Here is a 23420-nt window from a genome sequence, read left to right on the forward strand (position 1 = left end):
GCTGTGAACATGGGGGTGCATGTATCTTTTCAAATTAGAGTTTTCGTCTTTTCCAGCTATACACCCAGGAGTGGGGTTGCTAGATCATATGATAACCCTATTTTTAGTTTTTTAAGCAACCTTCATTCTGTTCTCCATAGTGGCTACACCAATTTACATTCCCACCAACAGTGTAGGAGGGTTCCCTTTCCCCACACCCTTTCCAGCATTTATAATTTGTAGACTTTTTGATGGTGGCCATTCTGACTGGTGTGAGGTGATACCTCATTGTAGTTTTGATTTGCATTTTTCTAGTAATTAGTGATATTGATCATCTTTTCATGTGCCTATTGCCATTTGTATGTCTTCTTTGGAGAAATGTCTGTTTAGGTCTTCTAAATCCCATTTTTTGATTGGGTTGTTTGTTTGCTTGATACTGAGCTGTTTATATATTTTGGAAATTAATCCCTTGTCAGTTGCATCATTTGCAAATTTGTTCTTCCAGTCCATAGGTTGTCTTTTCATTTTGTTTATGGTTTCCTTTGCTGTGCAAAAGCTTTTAAGTTAAATTAGGCCCCATTTGTTTATTTTTGCTTTTATTTTCATTGCTTTAGGAGATGGATCAAAAAAATATTGCTGCAATTTATGTCAAAGAGTGTTCTCCCTATGTTTTCCTCTAGGAGTTTTATCCAGTCTTACATTTAGGTCTTTAATCCATTTTGAGTTTATTTTTGTATAAGGTGTTAGAGAATGTTCTAATTTCATTCTTTTACCTGTAGCTGTCCAGTTTTCCGAGCACCACTTATTGAAGAGGCTGTCTTTTCTCCATTGTATATCCTTGCCTCATAGATTAATTGACCATAAGTACATGGGTTTATTTCTGGGCTCTCTATCTATTGATCTATATTTCTGTTTTTGTGCCAGTACCATACTGTTCTGATTACTGTAGCTTTGTAGTATAGTCTGAAGTCAGGGCGTGTGTACCGCCAGCTCCATTCTTCTTTCTCAAGATTGTTTTGGCTATTCAGGGTCTTTTGTGTTTCCATACAAATTTAAAAATTATTTGTTCTAGTTTTGTGAAAAATGCCATTGGTAATTTGGTAGGGATTGAATTGAATCTATATGTTGCTTTGGCTAGTGCGGTCATTTTAATATATTGATTCTTCCAATCCAAGAACACGGTATATCTTTTCATCTGTTTGTGTCATCTTCAATTTCTTTCATCAGCATCTTATAGTTTTTGGACTACAGGTTTTTTTGCCTGCTTAGGTAGGTTTATCCCTAGGTATTTTATTCTTTTCAATGCAATGATAAATGGGATTGTTTTCTTAATTTCTCTTTCTGATCTTTTGTTGTTAGTATATAGAAATGCAACAGATTTCTGTATATTAATTTTGTATCCTACAACTTTGTACTGAATTCACTGGTGAGCTCTAGTAGTTTTCTGGTGGCATCTTTAGGATTGTCTATGTATAGTATCATGTTGTCTGCAAACAGTGACAGTTTTACTTCTTCCTTTCCAATTCGGTTCCTTTTATTTCTTTCTCTTCTCTGATTGCTGTGGCTAGGACTTCCAAAATTATGTTGAATAAAAGTGGTGAGAGTGGGCGTCCTTGTCTTGTTCCTGATCTTAGAGGTAATGCTTTTCACCACTGAGTATGATGTTAGCTGTGGGTTTGTCATATATGGACTTTATTATGTTGAGGTAGGTTCCCTCTAAGCCTGCTTTCTGGGGAGTTTTCATCATAAATGATGTTGAATTTTGTCAAAAGCCTTTCCTTCATCTATTGAGATGATCATGTGGTTTTTATTCTTCAGTTTGTTAATGTGATGTATCAAGTTGACTGATTTGTAGATATTGAAAACTCCTTGCATCCCTGGGATAAATCCCACTTGATCATGGTGTCATGGTGTATGATCCTTTTAATGTATTGTTGGATTCAGTTTTCTGGTATTTTGTTGAGGATAATTGCATCTATGTTCAGCAGTGATATTGGCCTATAATTTTCTTTTTTTGTGATATCTTTGTCTGGTTTTGGTATCAGGGTGATAGTGGTCTCATAGAATGAGTTTGTAAGTGTTTCTTCCTTTGCAGTTTTTTGGAATAGTTTCAGAAGGATAGGTGTTAACGCTTCTCTAAATGTTTGGTAGAATTTACCTGTGCTGCCCTCTGATCCTGGACTTTTGCTGGTTGGGAGTTTTAAAACTACTAATTCAATTTCAATACTGGTAATTGGTCTGTTCCTATTTTCTGTTTCTTCCTGGTTCAGTCTTGGGAGAGTGTACCTTTCTAAGAATTTGTCCATTTCTTCTAGGTTGTCCACTGTATTGGCGTAGAGTTGCTTGCAGTAGTCTCTTATGATCCTTTATATTTCTGTGGTGTGGGTTGTAACTTCTCCTTTTTCATTTCAGATTTTATTGATTTGGGCCCTCTTCCTTTTCTTCTTGATGAGTGTAGCTAAAGATTTATCAATTTTGTTTACCTTTTCAAAGAACCAGCTTTTAGTTTCATTGATCTTTTCCATTGTTGTTTTTAGTCTCTCTTTCATTTATTTCTGCTCTGATCTTTATGATTTCTTTCCTTCTACTAACTTTGGGTTTGTTCTTCTTTTTCTAGTTGCTTTAGGTGTAAGATTAGGTTGTTTGTTCTCCTTTTTCTAGTTGCTTTAGGTGTGAGATTAGGTTGTTTATTTGAGATTTTTCCTGTGTCCTGAGGTAGGCTTGTATCGCTACAACTTCCGTCTTAGAACTGCTTTTGCTATTATGTCTGACAGAGTTTGGATTGTTGTGTTTCCATTTTTATTTGTCTCCAGATATGTTTTAATTTCCTCTTTGATTTCTTCAGCCACTCATTGGTTGTTTAGTAGCATATTGTTTACCCTCCACCTGTTTGTGTTTTTTGCAGTTTTTTTTCTTGTAGTTGATTTCTAGTCTTATAGTGTTGTGGTCAGTCTATTTAGAGGTTTATCAATTTGAAAAAAAATGTTTCAAAGATCCAACTTTTGGTTTTGCTAATTTTCTCTATAGTACATTTGTGGGTTTTCTTAAAAAAATTATTTATTTTTAATTTTGGCTGTGTGGGGTCTTCATTGCTGCACGCAGGCTTCCTCTAGTTGCAGAGAGCGGGGGCTACTCTTCGTTGCGGTGCACGGGCTTCTCATTGCAGTGGCTTCTCTTGTTGTGGAGCACAAGCTCTAGGTGCAGGCTCAGTAGTTGTGGCACACGGGCTCAGTAGTTTTGGCGCACGGGCTTAGTTGCTTCACAGCATGTGGGATCTTCCCGGACCAGAGATCGAACCCGTGTCCCCTGTGCTGGCAGGCAGATTCTTAACCACTGTGCCACCAGGCAAGTCCCCCAAAAAACATTTTATTAATATCTCCTCTGGTAATATCTGGTATTGATGATTTGTTTGGGTTTGAATTTGCTGGTAGTTTTCTGGTGATTTCTTTGGGTTTGACTTTGAGGTGATCTTTCTAATATCTGAGATGGACGCTTCACTGACTGTCCTTAGCCTTTATTATTTTCCACTATTTGCATCTACAGCTAAAAATCGCTTTATAAACAGAACCTAGCTACAAGATTCGATACTTGGTATTTTAACTCTCATTTAGTTAAGAAACATTCATTACTCTTTATCCCGATCTCCTCTTTGACGCGCGTTATTCAGAAGCACGTTTGTGAAATGTGTGTTAATCTCCTGTTGTTACTTTGTCTTCTGATTAAACTCCCTGACTTCACGGCTCTGTGATCAGGGGACATGATCTATGTGGCTACTGTCCCTTTGAAATTGGTTAAGAATATCTCCGTGGTCAATTTTAATAAATGTTCCCTGTGTCCTGGAATGGGCAGGATGGCGGCCACTGAGCGAGGTGTTCTGTGTGCGTGTGAGGTGAGGGGCGGACAGTCACATTCAATCCTCACCCTCACTGACCTTTGTGGTTGTGTCAGTGACCGAGGGCAGTGCCTGTGCCTATCTGCAGCTGAGGCTACTGTGTCCTCCTGGTGGTCCTGCCAGCCCTGCTCTGGTTTGTAACTGAGTGTCCAGAACTCCCCACATGTGGAAGCCCTCAGATGCACCTTGGTGTCTGCTTTGTCAGTTGAATGTACTGTATTTTTTTTCCCCGAGTCTAGGGTTTGCCTTCTCGTTTTCTTAGCCGAGGAGAACATTTCAATTTTGATAAAGTCTGATTTGCCCATTTTAGCTTCGATGATCAGTGCTTTAGTGGAGCATCTCGGACTTGCTGCCTGGCCCGAGGCTCTGAGAGCCCCTCCCGGCTCCTGTGCACGTCTCACACTTGTGCCTGTGACCCACGTCCAGTTACCGTGTGTCCCCAGGTGGGGCTAGGGCTCCCCTCTCCATGTGGACAGGCCGCTGCTGCAGCCCCACCCCCGCTCAGGGCCTCGGTGCTCTCCCTTGCCTGCATCAGTTGGCTCCGAGGGTGTGGGTCTCTGGGGTCCACGGGGTGGAGGGAGCTGCAGGTGGAGCAGGTGGGTGGGTGGCCAGGGTGTCACTGCCTGCCTGCCCACCTGGGATGCTCTTTGGACGTCCAGGGACCATGGGTCCAGGAGGCGTCGGGAGGTCGGATGGTCTGCCGGGGTGTGTACATTGCAGGAGCATCTGCCCCATGGAATTCAAGCCACCATCTGGGATGAGATGGCCCAGGGTGGACGGGGAGGTGAAGCACAGACGTCTGCGGTCCAGGCCTGGGCCTGGCCACAGTTAGGGCATGGGGAGAGAGAAGGGGTGGCAGTGAGGGAGGGACAGCGGGGCTCAGGGGAGCAGGGACTGGCCGGCTGAGTGTCCAGTGCTGGCAGAGACCTGGACGCGGGGAGTGACCACGGGATTGGCCTGTGCACGTGTGACCTCGGTGCGAGCTTGTCTGTGGTGGAGCCAGGAGACGCGCTGTGGAGAGAGGAGAGACGAGAGGTGGAGGAGGGAGTGGGCAGGTGCAGGGATGAGGGGTTTCATTGTAACGTCTATATGGACGCTGCTACGCTTGCTGTGTGCTGATGGGAGTCTGCTGGCCAGGGTCCAGAGAGGACCCCAGAGGGGCTGGTGGCCGGAAGGCTGGCCCAGGCAGAGGCTGAGGGCTGGCCGAGTGCTGTGGGGGGCTGGACAGGGGGATTAGGCTGGTGTCTCCTGAGTCCGAATGGCACTTGTTCGCTCTTCCCTTTGCCTTGATGTCTGTTTCTCTTTTGTAGAATTAAAACGAGGAATTTCCCAAGACTTGATTTCTTCCCCCAAATTAGACAAATACAAAATAGCAAGACAATTAACGGACAAGGCAATCAAGGTAAATGCTCTTTGGGGCTCGGGGGGAGGGGTACTTTTAAGAACAGAAATTCGTTTTGGAATTTGGAGAGTGAGTTTGTTGCCTCTGACGCCCCCCCCCCCGCCCATGGGAGGCGGCCCCCGCAGTCCTGGCCCCCGCCTGGAGGCTTCTGCCAGTTACTTTATGTTTCAGCTGTACTTTTGAAATAGGTAATGCTTTCAAAATTCAAAAAACGCAGACACATACACGGTAAAAATCTCTCCTGCAGCCATGCAGTCGTGTGACTGCAGCTGTGGACACACATCCCAGACAAGGGACAGACTCCTAGTGCCTCACAGACCCCCTCCCATCCACTCCCCCTGCCCCAGGCTCCCGGGTGACACGGTGAGGACACTTGCATGTGAGAGGGGTTTGTGCCCAGGAGAGGAACTCTGGGGCTCGAGTGGGGCAGCTGGCATACCCACCCACTTCCTCAAGGGGGAGGCCTACCTTTCAGCAGAATGGAAGAATTTGGGGGAGATAAAGAAGGACAAGCGTTCTTCAAATGGGGCAGGTGGCTCCACGGCTACCACTCTGAGAACGTGATCCTCTGTCCTTATCACGCGTTTGCGTTGCTCAGGCCGGGACAGTGGGGAAGCACTGACAAAGCCAACACACATTAACACGTGGAAATGTGCTCATTCCCTTAACTTTCTTCTGAAGCACAGCACACACATGAGAGTGTGCAGATCATAAGTGCACAGCTCAGGCTGTGATGGGCTGGATGTACCTGGAGAGAGAAGCACAGCACAGGTGACGTATGTCATCAGCATGAACCCCTGCAGACATGACAGCCCCTCTGCCCCCTTGGAAGCTGCCTCCCGCCCTAGTTATTCCCAAATCCTGGCAACCACGGATGTGCCCTTTGTGCTTCCTACCACTGTCCTTTCTGGGACTTCATATAAGTAGAATTTAATCTTCAGATTTTCTTCTGAGACCTTAAAACATATAAACATTCAGGGCTACAAACATCCCACTAAGTACTGCTTTAGCTGCATTTCAAAAGATTTCATTTTGTAGTGTTTTTGATGAGATTCAGTTCAAAGTATTTTATAATTCATATTATTGCTTTTCATTGACTGTGTGTTACTTAAAACTATGGTTCTTAATTTCTAAACTGGTGGCTCTTTTTCTAGTTATTTTGATATTGATTTCTAGTTATTTTGATATTGATTTCTAGTTTGATTGCCTGTGGTTGAGGATGTAATGGGTACAATGTTATTCCATTGAAATGTGTTCAGACCTGCTTTATACCTAGCATTTTGTTAATTTATATAAAAGTTGATGTAGAGTGCTGTATTCGCAGCCATCAGGGTAGAGCTTGTTATTTGCGTTGTCGAAGTCTTCTAGCCTTATTGAAATTTTTTGTCTCCGTGTTCTCTAATTTACTGAGAGAAGCATGTTAAATATCCTGTTGTAATTGGGGATTTGTCTACTTTGTGTTTCTGCCAGTTTTTGCTCTATATAATTTATAGCCATCTTAATGGGTGCAAATGTATCTTTCTGGTGAATTGAACGTTTGCTTTAAATTACGGGATGATTTTCTTTACTTTAGTGATGCTTCTTTGTCCCAAAGGCTATTCTGTCTCATATATAGATCCTTTTATTTTTTATCTATCTGTAGGGTTGTGCTTCTGATTTTCTCCTGTAAACAACATAGATTTAGATTAAAAAAAGATACAGTCTGGCACTCCTTACCTTTTAACTGGAGCCTTTTGTGTATTTATCTATATTAAACACTGGTGTATTCCCATCATGTTGCATTCATCTGGCTTGCACTGTCTGTTCAGTTTTCCTCTCCTTTCATGCCTTCTTGTGGACTGATTACTTTTTATTATTCCATTTTCCCTCTCTTATGTTAGAAATCTTGTACTCTTTTTTGTCCTTTTGTAGTTCCCTTATGTATTGTACTGTGCTGACTTATTAAAGTTAATCAGATTTTCTGAAGTCATTCAGTTCGACTCCAGTTAAGGAGAGGATTGGACGCAGCTGGGAGGTCTTGCTGGAGCTGCAGGGCACTGACATTCCTGCTGTTGTCATACTCCCTGCCCGCCTCTCCTCACAGTGGCCCCTGTCGTGGTGCACGGCCCTGTCGAGGGTGAGGCCAGGCTTTGGACTGAGGTTCTGATTAGAAGGGGGCTTGGAGGTCTTTCATGTGGGCGCTGGGACTTGAGTTCTCAGCGTCTGGCCACAAGCCCACACGTTCTTGGCATGTGTTCCCAGTCTTCCCGCTGGGACCCATGTTAGCTACCAATGCTGCTTGACAAGTCACCATGAATCTAGCCGCTTAAACACGCCACGTATTACCTCCTGTGGGTCAGGGGTCCAGGCTGGGTCCTCTGCTCAGTGTCTGTCAAGGGTGAAATGAAGCATCAGCCAGATGGGGTCTCATCTGAAGGCTCAACAGGGGAAGGACCTGCTTCCAAGCTTCCTCAGCTTGTTGGCAGAATTAATTTCCTTGTGGCACCTTCTTCAAAGCCAGCAGTGGAGAGAGACAGTCTCTGCTGTTTTCAATCTCTGACTTGAGAGAATCCTGGACCCTCTTTTAAGCGGCACACCTGATTAGGTCAGGCCCACCCAGGATAATCTGTCTTTCAAATTCAGAGTCTTATTAGGGACCCTAATGAGTTTGAGCCGCCTCCCCCTGCTGCCCTGGCCTCCCCTCTTGCTCTCACAAGCTAATGAGGCCCTAAGCTCATGAGGCCCTAAGCTCACTGCTGACCATACCCCTGTTCCCTGACCCTGCCCTGCAGCTGCTGCCCTCTGACCCCATCCAACGGATGTGTCCAGGCTGTGTCCTCAGCAGCATGGGCCCTGGGGCTCCAGCATGACCATCACTCTCCTGCCCTCTGTCCCTCATCTGGGAAGGCAGAGGATGCAAGCTACCAACTCCCTGCCTGGCCCCTGGCAGCTGGCCTCATTCCCACAGTGATGGGCAGAGCCCCCAGCTCCCCTGGTGCTGGCCCTGGGCAGTTCGCACTGCCCCTCCAGCCATTGGTGGGCATTTGTTCCCCCCTCTCCTCTCAAACCTCGAGCAGCTCCCCCACCCCAGGCATGAGGGGCGGTCACCTTTGCAGAGAAAAGAAAGCCGCAGAGCACAGGCCCTCGGGCCCTGTCCTGCATCCCACCCTTCAGACCTGGAGCTGCCCTGAGCTGGAGTCTGAGCCTCAGGAAGCATGGAGGTCCTGGCTGTGCTGTGCCTCCCGGCCTCCGCGTTTGGGGCAGCTGGCACACACACGGCGGAGTGGGCCTGCCCGGGGGCTGCCCGGGGCTGCCCGGCCCCAACCGTCGGCCGTCCCAACGCTCCTGGGGGATTTTCTCGGAGCAGAACACAGGTGTCTTCCCGCCGGTGCAGCCTGTGTCATCCTGAGGGTAGACTCCTCTTGCGGAGACAAAATTAACTCGTTTTCAATTCTTTAATTTCAAATACACTCTTGCAATTCAAGGAAAAGAAGATCTTCTCCATCTACGGACACTCCCCGGTGATCCGGGCCTCCCTGCGGAGGAAGGGCTGGGTGGAGAAGAGGTTCCACTTTCTGCCCAAGGTCGTTCCGAGTGTCAAAGACGAAGGGGAAGGAGCGCCAGGTAGAGTATTGGAGGTGTCTTGTGTTTTGGTGTGAGAGGTTTGTGTGTATGTCACGAGGACCCAGACGTGAGTCGATTCTGCGGGTCCCGTGCTGTGGCCTCGCCCTTGGGGAAGGAGTCACCTCCCGGCCCCCGCCCCAGGCGTCCGGGCACTGGCGAGCCCTTTCAAACCCTGGTACTGGTCACTTCTTGGTGTCCCACCGTCCATGCCCAGACCTCCTCCTGTGTCTGGATGGTGTTCATCGTCCTTTAGCGGCCTGGCCCTGGCTGTCCCTCCTCTGCCCCATGCTTGGCCCCCAGCAGTGCCCGCTGCACCCAGCCCCTGGTCACGGGTCCTCCCTGACCCCACCTGTGCCTGCCCCCTGCTCGGCACAAAGTCTTCATCCTCTTGGCTCCAGGGTCTGCGCTGGGCCCTGTCCCACACGGTGCTTGAGACCCAGCTCACAGCCCTGCCCACGTCCCGGGTCCCCGACCCTGGCACGGCCCCTGGCGGGGGTGCCACGCGGTGGACACCCGAGCCTGACTCGACCCTGCTCCTTTCGGGACCCACGGGGGCACCTGCTCCGCACTGGGCCCTGTCGTGGGCCCGGCTGTGGTCACGCCTTCCGGCCATGATGCACTGACATCTCCTGTGTGTTGTGTTTGCAGAAAACAAACATGCTGAAGGCAAAGAAAGCCAAGAAGTGGCTTTGAGGAAAACAGACGACATCCACGATGTGATGGTAGGCCCCGTGGGCTCTGGAGGGGTCTCGGCTGCCGTTTACCTGCCTTTGTGCCGTGTCCTGGGGGGGGAGATGTGGCAAAGCCACGGTCACGCCCGGCCTCGAGGACATGCGCGCGAGTGCATGCGTGTGCACGTGTGTGCGTCCGTGTGCCCCGTGTTCCTGAGTGTCCACGTGTGTGCCTCCACGCGTGGGCAGGCAAGCTGGGCCTGTGGTCTGTGGAAACCCTGTGGGACAGGATCAGAACAGCCCCCAGGCGGCGACGGTGGCGGTGGAGTCTGCTGGACGCAGCGCCTGCCTGCGGGGCGGGGCAGCTGCCACAGGGCCCAGCTCCCGGGCCTCGATGCTCCCTGGTGGCAGGTCAGCCATCAGGGATGGGCTTTGCAGAGCTGTGCTGCCCCGGGAGGGCTCTGCTGGCCGATAACAGAGGGCCACTGCGACTCAAGGGGAGGGAAGAAAGTTAAAACAAGACCAAACAGCGTCCACCGCGAGCAAGCGTGACGCGTTGACCGCACTGAAGAGCTCCTGTCCCTCATGTGACCCCGTGAACAGAACGAAAAGACGAGCCGCTCAGGGAGGTACTTGCAGGGCTTACGAGTTAAAAGATCTGGTACTCAGAACATGTGACGTGCTCACAGGTCAGGAGCAGATGACGATCCAATAGAAACGGGCAAAGCCCCGACAGGCCGGGGAGCCCATCACTGCAAGTTCCCAGAGCGGATTCCTTTCTGTGAAAGTCGACCGTGAGGCTGGGGGGCTGTCCGCGGGTAGGGGGCGTGGGCAGTCGGCGGGGGTGGGTGCAGGGGGCCGGGCCTGCGCAGGAGCGTCAGCTCTGGACCGAAGGCCGTTTCTCACCCCAGGCGCCCGGGGGGCCACCAAGCTGCTGTCTGTGCTTCCGTGTACGACGGTTCATCACACAGTGTGACAAATGACACTTACACGGGAAGGTGGCAGCAGGAGCTGTACATGTCACTCTGAGAGCGGGAACGAGGACCAAGGGCTCGAGCCCAGCGTTCAGGGAGCTGGGTGGGTGCGTTTTGGAAGTGGCGTTGGCGGCCTGGGCCCCAGCAGCCCCCTCCCTGCACCCCCCAGCAACAGTGCTGTTGTCGGGTGGGGGGAGCCAGTCCTGCCGGAACACAGGGGTCAAGGTCGATTGACCTGAGTCACGGGGGGCTTAGGTGGTCCTGATATGCTGTCTGCAGACAGTGACCACAAAGGGTGTCCGGGTCATCTCTAGGGTAGGATTTTGGAGAATCTTTCCCTTTCCTAGTATCTCTTTGTATGGTTAGAAATTTTGACCAAAAACATGCCATTTTTGTAAACACAAAAGTGCAGACACCGAGGACACCCCAGTCACCCACCCGTTTCTCGTCCCGGGCGCCCGGGTGGCCACCAAACCTCTGTCTCAACTTCCGTGTGCGACGGTTCCTCACACACTGTGACAAATGACAGCTGCTCTCATGGGCCCCTGCATTCTGAAGGTGCGCGGGCAGCGGAGGAGCCTGTGTCCCGGCGGCCAGGGACGGGGACTCTCCCAGGTCCACACGTGGTGTGTCCCTGCGGCCGGCGTGGGCACCCATGGGGGGCGCAGCTCAGACCTCACTCGGGGCCCCTGCAGCCCAGACCCCGAAGCCCCCCACCCCTGTGCCATCGGAAGCCCTGTGTGGTAGCTGCTCCCACGTGAGCCCGCAGCAGACCCTCGAGGAACGTGCGAGGCCGCAGTCAGGATGGGAGTCATGGAAATCACACGCCGCTTCTCACCTAAACCCCGGTTCCTTTAGTCTTGGCGTGTCCCATTGTCAGAGACATGAGCCTTGGGTGCTGGGTGTGGATGAAGGTTTTTTCTTGCCAGTCCAGGTTGGTAAAAAATGAAACACCATACTTCCTCTGGACAATCAAAAGGGACATCATTGACTACCACAGCCTGAGCTGCGACCAGATGCTGAATCACTATGGGAAGACGGCGTCCTTCACCACCAAGGTGAGTGGGAGGGCTGGGGGCGCAGGCGGGGCAGCACCCCGCCTCCTGAAATGCCAGCACCTCCGGAGCCGGGTGCGCCACTCGGGGACCGGTTCCCTGGGGGCGCCTCTCCAGGACTGGAGTCTCCTGCTGGCCTGGCCCGGCAGCAGAGTCCAGAGCCGCTCCGTGCTGCTGCCCTCAGACCGCCCCCCAGAGCCCCTGTGCCCCTCGCCCTGTGTCCCTGGGCGGCCCCAAGCGCACAGGCCAAGCCCAAGACAGGGCAGGTGACGGCTGACACCGCAGCCCGATCCAGGCTCTGGGCCCTGGTGGGGCTCCGGATCCCAGGGGGGCCGGGCCACCCTCACCTGCGCTGTGACTTCCAACTGCAGGGGGCATTGCCACACGGGCACTTCCTGCCCTCTCCCCCTTTCAGCCGCCAGCCCGTCCAGGCAGCCGTTCACCATTTACCCTGAGGGCTGAGGCTAGGGGCGGGGCCAGCCCGGGAGGGACAGGCCTGTGTGTACCCCCTGGGAGCGATTGGGTAAAGGGGCTTCCCTGGCAACAAGGGCACCGTCCCCTAAACCCTCAAGGGTGACAGAGGAGCAGGGATGAAGTGCACGGCTGCCCCCGGGGCTCCCTGTAGGGCTCCGGCCCCCCCCCCACATCCTTGCCAGGCCTTGGGCCGCTGGTGTCCTTCTGGGTGTGGGCTATGCGGACGGCCCAGTGGGGCCGGGCGGCTGGGGAGGGGCGGCTGCAGGAGGTGCCCTCCCGGGAGCCCACTGGAGCCGGTGCTGCCCAGCCAGGCCCGTGGGCACTAAGAGTGGTCCAAGCTGGCCTGGCGCGTGGCCGGCGGGCCTGACGTGCCGCTGTCTCTGGAGATCGGGCTGTGCGTGAGCCTGCGGAGCCTGCCGTGGTACGTCCAGGCCAACCCCGACTCCTTCTTCCCACGCTGCTACGGCCTCTGCACCGAGAGCGAGAAGCGAGAGTTCCTGGGTGAGTGGCTGGCGGCCCGGCCGAGGCGCCTGGCATTGAGCGTTGGGCCCGGCCCACCTTCCTGCAGGAGGGGCCGCAGGGCTGGGGGTGGGGGTGGGGTGATGGCGGAGGGCCCGGTCCCATCCCAGCACCTGGGACCTCAGCTCTGTTTCACGTGGTAGGAGCCAGTCTAGAAACTTCCATGGGCAGCGTCTGCAAGGCAGGAGGCCAAGTGTCAGCAGCTTGGTTCTGACGAGGCTTCTGGGAGAGGCCGGCATGGGGGTGGTGCTGGGCCTGGGTCTGGGTGCCTGGGGCACACGGGGACAACGGCCTCTGGGCTGGGGACAAAGGCTGGTGCCTGGTTCGATCTGCCTGGAGGCACAGGAGAGAGAAGGAGAAGGGCAGGGCAGGCAGGGAGGGGGTCATTCGGGGGGGACCCGTGTTTCCTGAGCGCCCGTCTGGGGGGCTGTAGAGAGCGGCATCTGCCCAGCACCCCTGCCCTGTGCCCTGACCCCAGGCCGGGGCTCCCAGGAGCCAATGGCCGGCTGCAGGACAAGGCAGGGGCGGGGCGGGGGCAGAGGTGAGAAGCGCAGCGGGGGCAGGGCCGTGAGCAGGGGCCTCGCAAGATGGGGCGCCGGGCGGAGACCCAGAGGAGAGGGGGGCTGAGGGCGGCTGGCTGGGGAGCTCCAGGCCAGCCCTGCAGCAGGCAGTGTGCCCGCACGTCCTCGGGCAGAGGGCTGGTGATGTCAGGAGCATGTGTTCTGATGGACGGAGGGGGGTGGGTGAGGGGCCGCGTGGGGGGCTCAGGTTCTGGGTGTTTCCAGGGCAGCAGTAGTGCCAGGCCGGTGGATGCCGGGTAGGGTGGCCTCAGCTGAGGTGGGGAAGGAGCAGGTTTGGGAGAGAAGTTGCTGGAATATCCAGCTACTTGGGGTGGGGAGCAGCCTCGCCTCCCAGGCCCCTCATGGAGGTGAGCCTCCCCTGGCCGCTGCCCCTGGCATGTGACAGGCGCTCAGAGGCAGCCTGGCTCCAAGCCTGGGTCTGGGGGACCCTGAGCTGCCCCTGCGCTGGTGGATACAGCAGGGCCCCCAGCCACCCGCAGTTACAGCGGTGGGAGCCAACGTGTCCAGGAAGGTCCGGAGGGGCTCGTGTGATGGGGAGGGTCCCGGTGCTGTCAGCAGGGGGCTCTTCTAGAAGGATCCCTCTGTGCAGGGCTGAGGACACGGGGACAGGGAGAGGTGGTGACGGTGCCACAGACCGTGGCCCTGGGGGTGCAGGAGAGGGGCGGGAAACGGGGTGCGTGGATTCTGCCTCTGGGCCTGTAGGCAGGGTGGATGCGCAGCTGGGGTGGAGGTCCTGGGGTGGATGAGGCTCCCCTCCGCAGAGGAGGGAGGATGAGTGTGGAGGTGGAGGGTGTGGACGGTGGGGGAGCGCCCGGCCCCCGGAGGGCTCTGAGGCAGGAGTGAGGCCCCTGCACGCAGTGGGATGCCGGGCTGGGAATGGCTGGCGCTGGCTGAGTTCCCGTCCCCAGCGCAGGCACGGGGGTGAGGCCTTGGTGTCCTTTCAGACGACTTCCGGCGCACCGTGGCCTCCAGCATCCTCAAGTGGGTGGTCAGCCACCGGAACTGCAGCAGGAGCACACCCAAGGGTTGGAAGGAAGAGGCCGGTGACAGTGGCCCCAGCAACAAGCAAGGTGTGTGCCGCCTCGGCGTGGCCAAGGCCGTGGCACCCCGGGAGGACAGTGACGGGAGGGGCCGTGGAGCTGTGCATCCAGGGTGGGGCTGCAGCTCTGCCCGACCCCCAGTCTCTTCCAGCAGAATGCCATGGGAATGGCGCTCCTGGGTCATGTAGGGAGTCGTGGGCCACCGTGGGTTTAGGCCTACAAGACCCAGATAAGTCCTTTTTGTTGTTATTCACTTTCATAGAACAGTTTTAGGTCCACAGTGAAGTTGAGCAGGAGGTACAGGTGTCCCGTGTACCCTCTGCCCTTTCCTCCCCTGTGTCAACATCCTCCTCCAGATGGTCCATTTGTTATAAGTGATGAACCTACACTGACACGTCATCATCACCCAGACCCCACAGGTTACATCAGGTTCCCTCTTGGTTTGGGCAAATGTACAATGACATGTATCCACTGATACAGTATCTTTCAGAGTAGTTCCACTGCCCTGAAAGTCCTCTGTGGTCAGCCTGTTCATTCCTCCTGCCCCTCTGTGGTCAGCCTGTTCGTTCCTCCTGCCCCCCAACATCTGAGCTTTTTGTTGTCACCACAGCTTTGCCTTTTCCAAAATGTCATGCAGTTGGAATCATACAGTGTATATGACTCAGACAGGCTCCTTTCACTTACTAATGTGCATTTAAGGTCCCTCCTTAAATCCCTCCTTAAGTCATGCCTTGATAGCTCATTTCTCTTTAGCACTGACTAACATTCCACTGTCTGGATGGAACAGAGTTTGTTCATCCTGTCACCTGTTGAAGGACATCTTGGGTGCTTTCGAGTCTTGGCAGTTATGATTAAAGCTGCATACAGGCTTTTGTGCAGCTGTAAGTTTTCCACTCACTTGGTAAATACCAAGGATCACGACTGCTGGATAATATGGCAAGAGTATGTTTAGTTTGGTAACAAACTGCCAAGCTTGTTCCAAAGTGGTTGCTACACCGTTTTGTGCTCCTGCCAGCAATGATGAGAGTTCCTGTTGCTCCACATCCTGGTGAGCATTTGGTGATGTCAGAGCTCTGGACCTTGCCTGTTCTAGTAGGTGTGTAGTGGTGTCTCACTGTAGTTTTAATTTGCGTTCCCCTGACAATATATGACGTTAAACATCTTTTAATATACTTATTTGCCATCTGTATATATTCTTTGGTGAGGAGTCTGTTCAGCTTCCCTCCAGTTTTAAATCGGGGTGTTTGTTTTATTGTTGAGTTTTAAGGGCTCTTTGCATATTTTGGGTACCAGTACTTTAGTGTATGTGTCTTTTGGAAATATTTTCTCCAAATTTACAGCTTGTTTTCTAATTCTGTTGATGATCTCTTCCACAGAGCAGAAGTTTTACATTTCAGTGAAGTCCCACTTATCAATTATTTTTTTCACGGATTGTGCCTTTGGTGTTGTGTCTGAAAAGTTGTCGTCATACCCAAGTTCATCTTGGTTTTCTCCTATGTTATCTTCTAGGGGTTTTATAGCTTTGTGTTTCAACTTAGGTCTATGATCCATGTTATGTTAATTTCTATGAAGGGTGTAAGGTCTGTATCTAGATTCTTTTTTTCTTTTTGGCCTGCACATATCCATTTGTTCCAGCACCATTTGTTTGCAAAGACTGTCTTTGCTCCATTGTATTGCCTTTGTGCCTTAGTCAAAGATCAGTTGACTGTATTTGTGTGGGTCTATTTCTGGGCTCTCTAGTCCACTGATCTATTTGTCTCTTTTTCACCAATACCACACTATCTTGATTATTGTAGATTTATTGTAAAGCTCAAATTTAGATGGTGTCAATCTACCAACTTTGTTCTTCTCCTTCAACATTGCGTTGGCTATTCTGGATTTTTTTGCCTCTCCATATAAACTTTAGAATCAGTTGGTCAATATCCACAAAATAACTTGCTGGGATTTTGATTGGGATTGCTTTGAATCTATAGATCAAGTTGGGAAGAACTGACATCTTGACAATGAGTTTTTTCTATTCATGACCGTAGAATCTCTCTCCATTAATTTGTTCTTCTTTGATTTAAGTAAGCAGAGTTTTGTACTTTTCCTCATATAGATCTTGTACATATTTTGTTAGATTTAATTACGTATTTATTTCATATTTGGAGTGCTAATGTAATGGTATTTTGTTTTTAATTTCAAATTCCAATTATTAATTGCTGGTGTATAGGAAAGTGATTGACCATAACCACTTACTAGTTCCAGAAGTTTTTTTGTTGTTAATTCTTTTAGATTTTCTACCTAGACAATCATGTCATCTCTGAATAAAAACAGTTTTATTTCTTCTTTCCCAATTTGTTTACTTTTAATTTTCTTGTCTTATTGCATTAGCTAGGATTTCCGGTATGATGTTGAAAAGGAGTGTTGAGAAAGGACATCCTTGCTTTGCTCCTGATTTTAGTAGGAAAGATTCTAGTTTCTCACCATTAAGTATAATGTTAGCTGTAGGTTTTTTGTAGATATTCTTTATCAAGTTGAGGATATTCAACTTGATGTTCTATTCCTAGTTTTTTGTTTGTTTGTTTGTTTGTTTGGTGGTACGCAGGCCTCTCACTGTTGTGGCCTCTCCCGTTGCAGAGCACAGGCTCCGGACATGCAGGCCCAGCGGCCATGGCTCACAGGCCCAGCCGCTCCGTGGCATGTGGGATCCTCCCGGACCAGGGCACGAACCCATGTCCCCTGCATCGGCAGGCGGACTCTCAACCACTGTGCCACCAGGGAAGCCCCTCTATTCGTAGTTTGTTGAGAGTTTTTATCATAAGTGGGTGTTGAATATTATCAAGTGCTTTTTTTGCATCTATTGATATGATCATGTAATATTTCTTCTTTAGCCTGTTGGTATGATGGATTACATGAACTGATTCTTGAATGCTGAACCAGTTTTGCATACCTGGGATAAATGTGACTTGGTCATGGTGTATAATTCTTTTTATAAATTGTTAGATTTAATTTGCAAATATTTTGTTGAGGATTTTTGCAAATATGTTCATGAGAGATTTTGGTCAACAGTTTTCTTTTCTTGTGATACCATTGTCTAGTTTTGGTATTAGGGTAATGCTGGCCACAGAGAATGAGTTACAAAGTACTCCCTCTGCTTCTATCATCTGAAAGAGATTGTAGAGCATTGGTATACATTTTTCCTTAAATGTTTGGTAGAATTCACCTGTGAATCCATCTAGGACTGGTGCCTTCTGTTTTGGAAAGTTATTAACCATTGATTCGATTTTTTTAATAGGTATAGGACAATTCAGATTGTCTATTTCTTCTTCTTTGAGCTTTCGCAGATTGTATATTTCAAAGAATTGGTCCATTTCACCTAGATTACAAAATTCGTCGGCATAAAGTTGTTCATAGCATTCCTTTATTATCCTTTTAATGTCCATGAGATCTGTAGTGATGTCACCTCTTAGTTTTATGATCTTAGTAATTTATGTCATCCATCCTTTTTTGTTTTTAGTTAACCTGACTAAAGGCTTATTAATTTTATTGATGTGTTCAAAGAACCAGCTTTTGGTTTCACTTATTTTCTCTATTGATTTCCCGTTTTCAATTTCATTGATTTCTGGTCTAAGTTTGTGTTTTTTTCTAAGTTATTTATTTTGTTTATTTATTTTTGGCTGTGTTTGGTCTTCACTGCTGCGCGTGGGCTTTCTCTAGTTGCAGTGAGTGGGGGTTACTCTTCGTTGTGGTGCACAGGCTTCTCACTGCAGTGGCTTCTCTTGTTGTGGAGCAGGGGCTCTAAGTGTGCGAGCTTCAGTAGTTGCGGCACGTGGGCTCAATAGTTGTGGCTCGCGGGCTCTAGAGCACAGGTTCAGCAGTGGCAGCACATGGACTTAGTTGCTCCGTGGCATATGGGATCTTCCCGGACCAGGGATTGAACCCATGTCCCCTGCATTGGCAGGCGGATTCTCAACCACTGTGCCACCAGGGAAGTCCCTGGTCTAAGTTTTATTATTTATTTTCTTCTGTTTGAGTTTGATTTGTTCTTCTTTTTCTGGCTTCCTAAGATAACAGCTTAGATAGTTAGTTTCAGATCTTTCTTCATTTCTAATATGTGCATTCAGTGCTATAAATTCCCCTCTAAGCACTGCTTTCATTGCATCCCACAAATTTTGATGAATTGTATTTTTATTTTCATTCAGTTCCAAATATTTAAAATTTTTCTTGGGATTCTTCTCATTGACTCATGTGTTATCAGATGTATGTTGCTTAGTCTCCACGTACCTGAGGAGTTTTCCAGCTATCTGTATCTTCTGATTTCTGGTTTAATCCATTGTGGTCTGAGAGCATATATTTTATGATTTCTATTCTTTTACATTTGTTAAGGTGTGTTTTATGGCCCCAAAGTGGCCTATTTTGGGAACTGTTCCAAATGAGCTTGAGAAGAATGTGTATTCTGCTGTTGTTGGATGAAGTACTGTATAGATGTCCATTACATCCAGTTGGTTGACGGTGCTATTGAGTTCACCTACGTCCTTACGGATTTTCTGCCTGCTGGATCTATCCATTTCTGAGAGAGGGGTGTTGAAGTCTCCAACTCTAATAGAGCTCATCTATTTCTCCCTGAAGTTCTATCAGTTTGTGCCTCATGTATTTTGATGCTCTGTTGTTAGGCACGTACATGTTAAGTGTTGCTATGTCTTCTTGGTGTATTGACCCCTTCATCATCATGTAACATTCTTTTCATCCCTGATAGTTTTCCTTGCTCTGAAGTCTGTTCTGTCTGAAATTAATATAGATACTCCTGCTTTCCTTTATTAGTGTTAGCAGGGTATATTTCTCTCCATCCCTTTGCTTTTAATCTATATGTGTCTTCATTTACAGTGGAATTCTTGTTGAAAACACAGTTGGGTCTTATTGTTTGATCACTGTATAATCTCTTTTAATTGATACATTTAATCGTTGACATTTAAAGTGATTATTGATATGGTTGGAGTAACAGCTACCATATTTATTACTGTTTTCTATTCGTTGCCCTTGTCCTTTGTTCCTATTGTTTTCTACTCTTTTTCTGCCTCTTGTGGTTTTAATTGAGCATTTTGTATGATTTCATTTTCTTTCCCTTCCTAGCATAGCAGATATATATAGATATATATAAATTTTTTTAGTGGTTGTCCTATAGTTTGCAATATACATTTACAATGAATCAAACTGCATTTTCAAGTAACATTGACCACTTTACAGTAATGGGAATATTTTATAACAAAATATTCCTAATTCCTCCCTCCTGTGCCCTGTATCTTTGCTGTCATTTATTTCACTTATCCATAAGCTATAATCTGGATATATTTTTTCTATTTTTATTTTTAATAATAATTATTAAATTATTATGTTCTGTCAGATCAATTAAGGATTAAAAAAGTAAAGTTTTAATTTTCCCTTTATTTATTCCTTCTCTAATGCTCTTCCTTTCTTTATGTGGATCTGAGTTTCTGATTTATGCCATTTTTTTCTCTCCTAAGGATTTCTTTCTTTTAACATTTCTTGCAAGCCAAGTCTACTGGCAAAAAGTCCCCTCTTTTTTTTTTTTTTTTGTCCGATACAGTGCTTTGTAGTCCTGTGATCAGGTCTCAGTCTTTGCTGAGCCTGTGCCCTTGGACTGTGACCTTCACCACCGCTTCTCCTTTTTCCCCCTTTGGTGGGATAGGATGGCTAGAGGCGGCGGAGCTGGGTATTTTCCTGCCCCAGCGTTGATTAGGCCCTGATCAGACCCTGGCAGGTCACACTCTGGTGACTATTTCTCCTGAGGGCAGCCTTGTTAGGAACAGAGTGTTCCTTTCCTCCTCTCCCGTCAGAAACACAAGGGGATTTTCCTCCAATCCTCACTGTGACCCCAGGTCAGACTCTTGGAGGTAAAACTGACAAAAGTACGGGGCCCCCAAAGATGAGCCCTGGGGTTTCTAAGTCTCAGGATTGTCCACGCTGAGCCTCCAGCAGCTCGTCCATCGCAGCGGGTGGGTTTCCTTCCCTGGCGCCGGCTCCCAACTCGTCCATTGCAGCAGGTGGGTTTCCTTCCCTGGCGCCGGCTCCCAACTCGTCCATTGCAGCAGGTGGGTTTCCTTCCCTGGCGCCGGCTCCCACACAGGTTTCTGCTCTGGGGACTCTCTGTACCTGCCCATCCGTCTCGCCAGTTTGGGGCAGGCTTTTGCCCTGTGACCTCAGTTCTCGGATAGATCTAAGAACAGCTGGTGATTTTCCGGTCTGTTCAGGTTTTCACCTGCTGTTGGGGTGGAGTGGCAGCTTCCAGGCTCCTTACATGCCGGACACCAGAAGTGAATTTTCACTTTAAAATGGTTATTTTTATATTTTGTGAAGTTCACCTCAGCACATTTAAGAAATGCATGTTGTAATCTCCGCAGCAACCGCAAAGCTCGAGCGCTTTCTCCCAGGTCCGTGCTCGCTGGCGGCCGCTGGGTCCATCAGGGCTGCCGTCTCAGTGGCTGTGCCTGGGGCTTGTGCAGGTGTCTCCGTACACCTTCCAAGCAGCCTTGCTCTGCAGGCTCCTGCCCCGTAGCCCCACGCCAGGGTTCAGCTCTCACCCCATCTCCGCATCCAGCCTGGGGACCGCTGGCTTTGTGGGGGGGGCAGGCCGCCACGTGAGGGGGGGCCAGGTGCATGAGGTCTGCCTTCACCTGGGCGGGGGCCTCCCTGTGTTCAGTGCTCCCCAGACCAACAGCGATCTTGACTCACAGGCTCCAGAAGGAGAGGGTGCTGTGTGAGAGGTCGGATGCTCAGAGCCACAAAGCCCACACATGCTGGGGCTCTGAGAAGTGCTAGACGTACAGGGAGGTGCTCCCCCAGCCTCCCACAGGGCTGGCAGGCATCGCTGCAGGGCTGTCCACGAATACCTGTTCTTTTCTCACTGAGGACCAAGTGTGTGCTCAGAAGCAGAGGTTTTGTGGAGAGCTCATCAGAAGTGCTGTTTCATTCCCACCCGAGGGGCTGAGAGTCTAGTCGGAGGGTGCGGCGGGGAGGGGGCACGGTGCAGTGGGGGGCAGCTTCGGGAGGGGAAAGGTTACCTGCCCAGGCCCAGGTGTGGTGTCCAGGGCGGCTACCCAGAGAAGCGAGAGCCCTCACCGTGAGACCCTGAGGCACAGACAGGTGGGGTGGCCTTTGCCTGTGCCCCCAGTGGTGCCACTGCATGGGGGCGGGTGGTGGCCCAGGCCCCACGTGCTTGTCCTTGGGTTTCAGTTCCTGAGAGCACAGGATCGAGGCTCACAGGCCTCTCGGGGCAGCTGGTGGACGTCGCGTGCAGGGCGTGCGAGGCCTACCTGGGGCGGCTGGAGCACAAGGACATCGACCTCTCTGAAGACGCCGCCAAGGACCTCACGGAGGACGAGTGGAAGGACCTGACCCAGCAGTACTACAGGCTCATTCAGTAAGAAGCCTGGTCGGTGCCCTCTGGGGCCTGCCCGCTGCTCGCGTTATCCAGGGGACGCCGGGTGGGCTTTAGGGGTTGTCTGGGGACGTTGGCCCCTGGGACGTCTGGGGCACCTGTCTGGGAGTTGGGGTGCCTTTTGGGGTGCCTGCCCAGGCCCTTGTTGGCTGATAAGAGGACGACACGGCCGGGCGAGCCTGTGGCACCTTGCGCACCCTGCGTGTCCTTTGCGTCATCTGGGGCCACAGCCGCCCTGGGTGTCCCCTTCGCGGCCAGGCTGCCAGGCTGGCTCTGGGTGGTCGGGACCGGCAGGGCCGTTGCTCGGCCCAGGCCTCCTGACTCCACGACCTTCAATTGCCCCCCACTACCCGGGGGCCCTCTGCGGAGGGCTGCGACCTCTCACGGTGGCCGACAGCGAGACGCTGGGGCAGAGGCGGGCCAGCACCCGCGGCGGGAGCAGCTGTCCGCCGAGGGAACATGGCAGCAAAGCTGGAGCCCTCGTTTCGGAGGGTCTGCCTGCGGTGCACATGCACCATCCCGGGTCGTTTCTGTTGTTTTCCTCCTTTCCTTCTTTGGATCAAGTACTTTCTTCTTTACTGGATGTAAATGCGGTAAAGGGCGCGCCATGTGCTGGTGGTATTTGTCCAGGAGGATACAAGTCTGCATATGTGCTCACTGTGTAGCCACCGCCCAGATCAAGATAAAGGACACTCCCCGCCCCCCAGCCCCCCAGTAACCCTTCCCAGGCAGGACCCCACCGAGGTCACACCTCCTCTGACTCCCGCCACCTCCACCAATGTTGCTGTGGAATTTCATATTCACGGAATCGTACAGGCCGGGCTGTCTCGTTTGTGACTCTTCTGCTCAACACAAGACCTGCGAGATTTATCCAAGTCGGTGCAGAAGCTCATTCTTTTCTGTTGCTGTGCGGAATCCCATCCTTTGAATAGACCGCAGAGCCCTTACTCCTTCTGCTGTGGGTGGGCAGGTGGGATACGAGCAGTCTCAACCAATTCCCAAAGTGGCTGTGCACCTCCATAAGCCGGCCGTGATACGCGTCCACGCGCCCCACTCCCCGCGCCGCGGACAGCCCTCGGCACTGTCACACTTTTTCATTTTCCCTTCCTCGTCGTCTCGTCGCGGTCTTAGTTTGCGTTTCTCTGATGACCGATGGTGATGAACATACTTTCATATGCTTACTGGCCATTTGGCTATGTTCTCTCGTGAAGTGCTTATTCAAATCTTTTGATCATTAAAGAGAAAGAGGTTGGTTCTCTGTTTATAAAGTTGGTTTCTAAGAGTTCTCGACATTTTCGTCACCAAGTCCTTTGTTGGAGAGGTGCATTAAGCCTGCCTTCTCCCGGTGCATGACTTGTCTTTTTACCTTTCAGTGGAATTTCTTGATGAGGTCCACTGTTTTCATTTTTTCCCTATTATGGTAGGTCGAGTGCTGGTTAAGAAATCTTTGACTCTTCGAGGTCATGAAGATGTTCCCCTATGATTTCTTCTACATGTTTTACTGTTTTTCCGTTCACTTTTAACTTTTCATGATTAATTAATCTTAACTTTTGTGTAAGATAAGAGATAAAGATCAAGGTTCTTTTTTGTATAGAGATTTTCACTGTGAATAAAAAATAAACATGAATTTTGGCGGAACTTCCTTTCAGCCCTGATCAGCACTGATCTGTTTTGGTAACTGTTTCATTTACACTTGAATACGACGTGTATCTGCATTGCTAGGTGGTGTGTTATTAAAAGTGTCAATTAAGTCAAGTTAGTGATTCAAATCTATATTCTTACTGATTACTTC

General features: G+C 50.3%; 1 protein-coding gene across 1 annotated transcript in view; it reads left to right on the forward strand.

The window, feature by feature from the left end:
• Positions 1-5188: 5188 nt before the first annotated feature.
• The window catches only part of TTLL8 (tubulin tyrosine ligase like 8), a 45627-nt gene continuing 27395 nt past the window's right edge, over positions 5189-23420 (forward strand). The window contains 7 exon segments of the mRNA XM_079937703.1: positions 5189-5273; positions 8738-8876; positions 9525-9598; positions 11451-11579; positions 12437-12551; positions 14095-14220; positions 21424-21610. Of these exon segments, the coding sequence (XP_079793829.1) occupies positions 9596-9598; positions 11451-11579; positions 12437-12551; positions 14095-14220; positions 21424-21610 (560 nt within the window). The 5' untranslated portion in view covers positions 5189-5273; positions 8738-8876; positions 9525-9595.

The sequence above is a fragment of the Stenella coeruleoalba genome (assembly GCF_951394435.1).
Source record: "Stenella coeruleoalba genome assembly, chromosome: 11".
Classification (NCBI taxonomy): domain Eukaryota; kingdom Metazoa; phylum Chordata; class Mammalia; order Artiodactyla; family Delphinidae; genus Stenella; species Stenella coeruleoalba.